Source organism: Durio zibethinus, chromosome 7 (genome assembly GCF_047325235.1).
Source record: "Durio zibethinus cultivar Kanyao isolate XHJ-2024 chromosome 7, ASM4732523v1, whole genome shotgun sequence".
Lineage (NCBI taxonomy): Eukaryota > Viridiplantae > Streptophyta > Magnoliopsida > Malvales > Malvaceae > Durio > Durio zibethinus.
In genome coordinates, this window is record NC_143168.1 from 27,855,388 (window position 1) to 27,864,860 (window position 9,473).

A 9,473-nucleotide genomic window follows, 5' to 3' on the forward strand; every position below is an offset into this window, starting at 1 on the left:
CAAATTTGAAATAAAAAATAATATATTTATTGTAAATAATAAGTCAATAATAAAAAAATTATATGAAATTTTTTGCTATTACATATAAGATATTATTATAATGTAATGCATAAATTATTATAATAAAATACACGTATCAATGATCATAAGAAATTAATTGATTTATTCTATATCAATGAACAAAAAATGTTTAATAAACAGTCCATGATTTATTTTCATTTATAATATTAAAAAAATAATTATGAATAAAATTTTAAGATTTGTTTAATAAATTAATCGAATAAAAACGGAAGTGTTAAACTTATTTTGAATAAATTTTTTAGTGTATAACTATTTATTAAAAAAAAAAAAATTAGGCTCATTTTGAGATTAAAAATCACTGTAAAACCCAACTTAAAGAGCATGTTGGGCTTGTTGACTTTGGTAGGCAGCTCAGCCCAAAAGATACTTTCCAGATTATCCTTCCATTTTTTTTTTTTTTGGTTGAATAAAAACTTAACATTCATATCACAAAAGAAGCGCAATTCATGAAACAATCAAATCAGGACCGTCAACAGCACAAGGAAGGGAGCGACAGAAACCGACCTGGACGGCAGAGATTCAACAGTACACAATCGCAATTTTAAGGATGAGAAAAAAATTGAAAAATTAATTAAAAAATATAATTTTTGATTTAGTTTGGATTGATTTTTTTTAATTTAAAATAAATTTAAATATTAAATATATATTAAATTTGAATAAAATTTCAAATTAAAATATAAAAAATAATTTTTATAAAATAAAAATAATTATTTTACAAAATTTATATAAATATATTACAAATCTTATTAAAACAATGTATAAAAAATAATAAATTTAAATTTAAAAATTAATGATTCAATCAAACAAAATTGATAAAATTATGTTTGAATTGAATCGATTTAAAAAAAAATAATTGATTTAAATTTTAATCAAAATTTAAAAATTTAAAATATTATACATTATTCAAAATAAATTAAACCAAAATTTATCGGATTTCATTCTTTTTTCCTGACCCTTTCCCGCCAACCGCAAATCAGAATTCGCTCTCAAATTTATTAGACCTGAGTTTTTGAGTAGCGTTTTCAAAATCTTCAAACAGAGAAACAGAGAGCTAAAACGATGGAGCTGAGCCTAAGCGGGAACGCTCTCAAAACCTTTGGTCGTTCGATCACGTGCCTCGCACGTGTAGGCAACGAGCTTGTCATCCAAGCTTCTCCTTCTCAGGTACGCTTCCTATTTTTCACCTCTCAAATTTTCCGAATGTAACCTCTTTAGTTCAATTGTTTTAATCACAAGTAATTTGAATGAGGTGATTGTTTAGTTAGTTTAAGCATTGAAATTAGGTTTCACTTTTTTTGTGGGGACACAATTAGGGTTTTGAAGAGGCACAAATGGGAATTTATTTACTGTTTGGTGACTGGGAAAGTGAAGGAAAATGGAAGGCTATCAAGTGTTTCACGCTTCAGTTCAGCTTTTGTTTGGTTCATAGTTTCTCAACATACAAGAAAAAGAAAAGAAAAAGTGGTTTGAAATCATGCGTTGATTTCGGTTGCTGTATGGCTAAGTAGTGAAAAAGGAAAATATTCAAAACATTTCCATCTATTTTTATTGTAAGATTTTATCGGCAATCAAACAGAATATTATACTAAAGTATTTCATGTTTCTGGTTTTTATCATTATTTTTGACCAAAATTGTAACTGATCAACTCGTCAATATTTGTAGCTTGCACTTCATACACTCAATTCGTCAAGGTCGGCCTACCAGTCTATTACATTTAAGCCGAATTTCTTTGATGTCTATAGAATTTCCGGTACTCAAGTACAGTGCAGCGTGCTTTTGAAGGTATGGTATTGTCTTTCATTGCTTCTACAAGGATTTGTTGAGTGGATGGTGGAAATGTAGCATTTCAATTGACTTAGTGTGTTTAGGCTGTTTGTTCTGTTCTTAGGACGCCTATTGCAAGTATAGATCACTTGACGGTGAAATTGGCTGATCCTGATTCGTCAAAAATACAGTGGACTTTGGAATGCTATAGTGGTAAAGTGCACATTTGATATTCCGCTACATTTTTCATCCTACTTTAAATATGGGAACTAGAAGGGTTTTTCATGTTTGTTAATAATCTATTCAATTTGCTGCAATTTGAGTATGGCATATATTACTGTGTTCTGCAGTTAGCGTTAGCATTGGAATGCAATCAATTTTTTGTGTTTTACATGTACCTTTGCTTATACAAGTTTAATTTTATGCTACTAATCCAGCCACAAAAGCCAAAATTAATATTTGAAGTTGGACTTATTTTGGAAGGATTTGAAAATCTAGTTTATTGCTTGATGTGGCATTTATGAGTAGAGTACTAAGAAACTGCCCCATGGACAGATTCCTTCTCAAACGTTTTTCTTATGTTGGACATAAATGGATTTATTATGGGTTTGAACAGTTTCTTTACTTATGCTTGGCAGGTATGAAAAAAGCATATTGGATTACCTGCAATGTTGAACCCGACATACAACATTTGTCTCTTGATAGGAGAAGATTTCCAAGTAACTTGGTAGTGAGGCCTCGTGATCTAAACAGATTGCTAGCTAATTTTCAATCATCACTTCAGGAAATTACCATCATTGCAACAGAGCCAACATCCTTACCTTCTGATGCTGCAAGTGAAATAGGCGGAAAAGCTGTTGAGCTTAGAAGTTATATAGACCCAACAAAAGGTACACAACAATATTGATTTTTGCTATATCACCTGAAAAGGAATTTATTCTTTCGTTTTTAATGCAGACAATGATTCATCTTTGCACACTCAACTCTGGATTGATCCTATGGAAGAGTTTGTGCAGTATAGTCACACTGGAGATCCTGTAGACGTTACTTTTAGTGTGAAGGAATTGAAGGTATCTAATCTAGACCAGAAAGTAGATTTTGCAGCGACTTGATTTTTCTTTGGTTCATAAATCCAACTTAAAAATGCTAATCACTATTCTTCTATTGATGTTTGAGGTAAACATGACTTGTTTATAAGCACTTTAACATTATATTACCTGAAAAACTTAAAACGCAGGCATTCCTTACTTTTTGTGAAGGCTGCGAGGTTGACATACACTTGTTTCTTGACAAAGCGGGCGAGTAAGATATTCTTCTAGTGACTTTAGTTCTTCATACATTTCTGGAACATCATAAATCTGTTTTGATGGCAACGCATAGAACAACTTGTTTTGAAATGTAACTCATGTCATCAAGTGACCACATCCAAACATTTGCTATTCGGAGTATCTCATGACAAGTTTGTGTCATTTGTTTTTGTTACATTAATTCTGTTTCTTTTATCAATCATTTGGTAGCTATCTGAATCACAAATGAACTATTGTTAGGATTTTGGAAGTTTATGAAACTTTATTTAACCCAAAAAAGAGTACGAAACGTGTGATCAGTTTATTAATTGTTAGGGTGGGACAATGCAAAGTCCACAAATATGCTAATAAACGATTGCTTTTGACTGTCTTTCCCACTTGCTAAATTCTATTATCACATTAGTCAAAATGTGTGTTTGATCTTGACAAGATGTTTATTTGGGAACAGGCCAATCTTATTGGCACCAAAATTTGGCCTGGATGATGGATCTGGTTCAAACTTTGATTCTACACTTGTCCTTGCAACCATGCTTATCTCACAGCTACATGAAGGCAATCCCTCTGAACCTGCACAGGCAGCTACAACAGTACGTGACCAGGCAATGAATGGGACAAGGTCTCAAGCACAACAAGAGAGGTTTAGGGCAAATGTATCTGAGCACCCATCTGACCATACCAGAATATGGTCTGACCTCTCAGGTAATTATTCGCTACATGATTTTGATGCTATGTTCATCCAAACTCATGCATTACGATTGTTCTCAGGAAGTGCAGCAAAGAGCAGTAATGGGGTTGAAGAAAGGCAGGTTCTAGGACAGCAGAACTTGAATGCTAGTGAACAGAGGGATATTCAAAGGATTAGCATGATGCAGATTACAAAAGATGCAACCATTAAAGAAAGTGTTCCTGCTGCTTCTACTATGTATCCTGAATCTTGCTGTTATATTTTCTATGCCCTTATTCAAGTCTAATCATTAAGTTTTCAGCCCTTTATTGGTCATCTCCTCTTTTCTTCTCTATGTATGTGCACTTCACATGTGCATTGCTGTTAATGTCAGTCTGCAATCATGCATTCACAATTCCTGCATTTTTCATTTGCTTTAGCTAACAGACAGTATAAAATCTCAATTTTTAGCAGTCATTATACATACTTAAGTGAATCATAATTATGGTAAACACATCAGAAGCAATTTTATTTTAATCCTCCCGGAAGTCTTTAACACTGAACTTTAATTGTTTTCCCTGTTCTTATAAATCATGCTGTAGGATTTTTGTACTAGCATGCTAGCACTATTACTTCATTGGTTTTGATTGTTTTCTTAACCATCTATCGTAGCCGACACCAAGTAGAAAAAGACCAAGTTGCCGGGGTGCAAGGTTAATCACAAAACTAGATAGTTACTGCTTGTAATGTTATAATCACTTCTGCAGTAAATGATTTTTCTTTTTCCCTCTGTGTTTTGCTCAGATAGGAACCAGATTGATGGGCATGTGTTATCACAACATCATCCAAGTAACTGGGTAGATGCAGATGAGGATGATGATGATGGGGATGAGAACGAAATATGTGTTCAGTCAACACCACCATATTATGAAGAACAGTAATAATCAGTTAATGGCAGGTCTCTTCATCTTAATGCTAGGTTGCTGTTTTCTTCGGTGTAAGTGCATGTCTCTATTATAGTCATATCCTCCGTTCTCATTTAGTTTTTTATCCTTCAACCAATTTGAGTAGCTTTTCTTTTGCTATAATTGTTCTTATGTTTGCATAGAAGGACCTATAATTTGATATGCATCAAAATCAATTATTAGAAATATATTCATTGTAATATCTGTTATTGTAATATATGTTTGCTGGAGTGAAATCAATTACAAGCTTCATACTCGTATAAAGCATGTTTGAAAGTCAAACATTGTGCTGCAACAAGATTCTAAACTACTTACAGTTGTGATGTAGATTCCTTTGGTTTGTTAGAGTTTATGGTAGCAACAAGTGCATCAAAAGATCATGAGCAAGAGCATAAAATTTTTAACTGTGTCAAAAAATCTGCATCATGTTTGTTGCCCAGGTTGGTTTTATCTATTTAAGATTAAAATACCTTTTCTAGTGTCTTAGTTATGATTTTTCAATACTTAAGTGAGTATTGAAACCATGCTTTTATAGAACAGACTCTGAATACCAATATCTATTTTACGGTGCTTAGAACATTCATTAATATTGCAGTTCATGTGCAGTAGCTTATGAACTTGTCCTTCATACTTAGTGTAGAATTTAATTCTATCTGCTAGACCCAACTTCAGATTTTCATGAAGGAATTTTCAAAGTGTTTTTGCTAGGGAATAGGGAAATTCTATGCACAGTTTTCTTTAGAAAAGCAAACTAAACAACAAATTGTGTTATCTGAATTTCAGTTAATGTGGTCTTCCATTTGGTTCTACCCACCTAACAATGTTACATTGGACCCAATGTTCCTATTAGCATGTAAGTTTCAGTTGATGTGGTCTTGTCTAATCAGAGTTATAGCTTTTTCACAAAAATGGAGATTTTTGGATGTCATGTACTACATCCTAAAGAACAAATGAAGTAAACTGATGCTTACTCCCCAAGTTATATATCAGTAATATAGGTTTGGTGAGTGATTCTAGAATGGACATGGGTTGTTATCTATTACAGTTTTGCAATAATTATAGCTGATAGTTGCTTGTTATACATGTGATGCAAGTCTCAGTTCTTGACTTTGGTGGATATTCTCCCATAATGAGTTGAGGCCCTTCTGATAGAGTCTCCTGAGTTAAGAACGGTTTTAGTTTTGCTCATCGTGTTAGGCCAACAACCATCTAGTGTTTAGCTGGGAAGAACATTAGACCATTGAGGTTTCACCGTAAATCCATTTCAGGGAAGAATTGTCAATTTTTTGCAGTGTCCTGTGGAACTGGAATATAATGCCTAACCTCACATTTAAGGGGAAGGGGGAGATTTAATGAGCTGTGTCATATGCCTAATTGTTCTCTTTTTACTTGGATGCCTTTATCACATCCAATAAGCCACCTTTCTAGGTTTCTCCAGAATGAGGTTAGCAATTTAAAATGGTTGTTAAGCTTTGTAAATGCCTTGTAATAGATTTGATGTTCTGAAATCGCTCTAGTTTTAGCTGCTACATTTTATTGTGGCATAGATTAACACTTGGTCGGGCTTCGACTTCAAGCAGATATTATTCATCCAAGATTCGGACAAAATTTTAAACATGGGATTGAGGATTTGGGGGGTTTCTGGATGTTGATTCCAGAATCTTGGCGATGATCTATAGATGGGGTCCGGTAGTTTTGTTCATGGCTGACCAAGCCATTACAGGATTTCTGGATACAATTATTCATGGTTGAAAGCATGATCCCTGAACAATGCTTACATGCCAGGATGTCATGGAGTCTTATCACTGATTCAAATATATTTACTGATTTCTTGGTTTTTTTTTTTTTTTTGAAGATTTTAGAGTACAGAATTCAGATACTGAGAAATTTTATGTTCCTTTGTGACAGCAGGTGCTGTTCTTCAACGTCTGGATTCATTTTATTCTAAAAAATTTTCAAGGATTCAAGTATGTTTGGGGAGAAAAATCTACAAGGTCAAAAGGTTAGGACAACTAAAATTATTACTATATGGGGCTGTTTGTTGAGTCGGAAAGTTAATGGTATTTCTTTCAATTGGTTGTATCTGTCTCTCTTCGTCATCTCTTCATCATCGTCTTAATTCCATCTTAATCACAATTAAGATGAGTAAATGATAAGACTTTAGATAAGAAGATACCTTATTTCTGAGGGAACAGAGTAAAAAAGGGAAAATGTTGTATTTTTTTAATAAAATAGTTTTTAATTAAAAACTAGAAAATATACCATTCGATTCAACTTGAAATAGAAAAAAAGAAAAAATGAATTTTATTTTTATATAGAAAAAATCGTTAAGAGCCAGCTGGCTTAAAGAGAGTTTGATTTTGGGACGCGCAAACACCGTCTTGATGATCTGTGTTGGGCCCCACGTTTTTAACGTCTACCTGCTGTTTACGTCGGCGCTAACGACTTTTCTAATTATTTACTTTACTTTTCTTTTTTCTGCTGAATATTTTGTCGCTTTCAGATAAAAAAAAATAAAAAAATGTAAAATTTTGTAGCCGTTATTTGTTCGATTGTTTGAATTGTAGTCTCGGGCCTTTGGCGCGTAGAAGATTAAAAGCTCGTACTATTTCTCATTTTCTGCTGAGTGGCAGCCACGTTAAGTTTTTACTAAAAAATTATTTTTTTATTAAATTTAAAAAAGAATTTTATAAATATCACTTTAATAGATATAAAATTTATATCAAAGTGGTTTGATTTGTTGAGAGAATGTTGAATTTATAATTTTAATAATTAAAATTTAATTTTGATAATTTTAAATAAAAAATAAATTACAGATATTTATCTAAAGAAAATAAAAATAGATTATAAACATATATCACAATTGTTTGATTATTGATAGAATGTTCAAGCTTCAGTTTACTTTTTATTAGCTAAAAGTTGTTTTTATAACTTGATAGAGAAAAATCAGTTTGAAATGTACATTTTTTAACAGTTCAGACATAATTGCATAGTCAAATTATCTTTTACATGTTTAACACATGAATGATTTTGTTATTATTATTATTTTACCAAATGTTTCATATATTTGAATTGTTCAACATAATTGGTTTATCACATGTAAGTGGGTTTCACGTTTGATTTTTATTTATTTATCTTTCCTTTCTCAAGCCTTATTTGGATGGTTGGATTGTGTGTTTTATCCCCTTTAGATCTCTTTCCTTCACACCACTTAGGGATATCATTTTATAACTAAAGTTTTGGAGGTTCACTTATAAAACGATGTAATGCAATCATGTGCTGCATAGTGTAAAAAAGTTGTTAAGTCTCAACATTCAACAGTATCTCAAAAGCAATCATCTAATATATATTTGATAATTTATGTATTTGTATCATATAAAATATTAATAATTTTTGTATTTATATTATATTTTATATAAAAATTATATGTTATAATTTATGTTGATATAAAAATATAAAATATAAAATTTTTATTTTATTAAATTTATTTATAATTTTTATTAAAATTTTAAATTATATTATTTTTATATTTTTATTTATATTATTTTATTATTATAGTATTGTATCATATTTTGAATTATTAAGCCTAATCTAATGATATAGTCAAGATTGGCGCTATAAAATTTATAAGGTAAGAAAAGTGCGCAAATTGAGATTTTTTTTTATTATTAAAAATTAGTAATAAAAAGGAACAAATGGCTGATTATTAGTAAACGGTAACAGCGATGAGGTGAGGATTAGGAAAGAGAAGGTGTTTCGGTTGACAGATTCTTGGATGAACTTTGGAGATGGAAGGATGCATGATAACCTAAACCCTAGATGCTGTCCTTCCTTTTTTTTTTAATTTTTTCTTTTAATCTTTAATTTTGTTTTCTTCTTTCATCTTCTTTGTACCAAAACTCTAATGTGTAAATGAGAGGGACAACCAGTCAGCCAAAGGATTGGGCTTGTGGTTTTGCCCAATGTTTTCACTTTAATATCCAAGTTGCCATTGCTTTTAATCATTGCCATCTTTTTGAAGTCAATGTTATTATGCTTTCCCAATCGGCGTGATTAGCATGGAATTTTTTTTTTTTAACAAATGTGGCTGGCCCTAAGCAGCTTAGCTATCACTTTCAAGCTCAGAAGAATTTCTTTAAAACAAGTATTTTTGAGCTGTTATATATATATATATATATATATATGTATATGTGTGTGTGTTGGGTATAAAATTGAAAATTTAAAATAGCAACAAATTATATGTATAAATTATTAAGGTTGACAATTGAGTTATTGTTAAGTTTGTGGACATGACTTAATTTAATCAAGTTTTGAATATGAATTTTAAATTTGAGCTTAGCTTTGTTTGAGGTATTATTATGCTAGATTTATGGTAAAAATACAAAACATAAATTTACTAGCAATAAAAATATCCTAATAATATATGCAAGTAATTATTAGATATTTATTTTTTTATAAAAAGTATAATTTGTAAACAAAAAAATAATTATGGGTATTAAAATTTAAAATTATTAAATGTTATTTTAAAAAATAATTATATGAATTAATTAAAGTTTAAATTCATAAAAATTAAACCTAAAAAATGAGCAATAGAACCATTGTTTAGGCTTAAATCTTTCACAAAATATGCCATTATCCCTTAGTCAATTCTCATTTTTCATCATCCTTTTACCATTTCAATACCTAAAATA

At 30.8% G+C, this 9,473-nt stretch overlaps 1 protein-coding gene across 3 annotated transcripts; it reads left to right on the forward strand.

Moving 5' to 3' along the window:
* Positions 1–1,019: 1,019 nt before the first annotated feature.
* RAD9 (cell cycle checkpoint control protein family) lies at positions 1,020–7,350 on the forward strand. 3 transcript variants are annotated; one of them, XR_002688706.2, is made up of 11 exons: positions 1,020–1,245; positions 1,745–1,864; positions 1,951–2,059; positions 2,485–2,736; positions 2,804–2,916; positions 3,084–3,148; positions 3,602–3,852; positions 3,919–4,075; positions 4,490–4,530; positions 4,622–4,814; positions 6,691–7,350. XR_002688706.2 is itself a non-coding variant. In XM_022863692.2 (10 exons), exons 1-10 carry the CDS (start codon positions 1,141–1,143, stop codon positions 4,756–4,758), a joined length of 1,350 nt encoding a protein of 449 aa, XP_022719427.2. In that variant the 5' UTR covers positions 1,020–1,140; the 3' UTR covers positions 4,759–5,081. The 3 variants fall into 3 exon arrangements, 1 of the variants encoding a protein (XP_022719427.2); XR_002688707.2 differs by having other exon boundaries at positions 6,694–7,350; XM_022863692.2 differs by lacking the exon at positions 6,691–7,350 and having other exon boundaries at positions 4,622–5,081.
* The last annotated feature ends 2,123 nt before the right edge of the window (positions 7,351–9,473 follow it).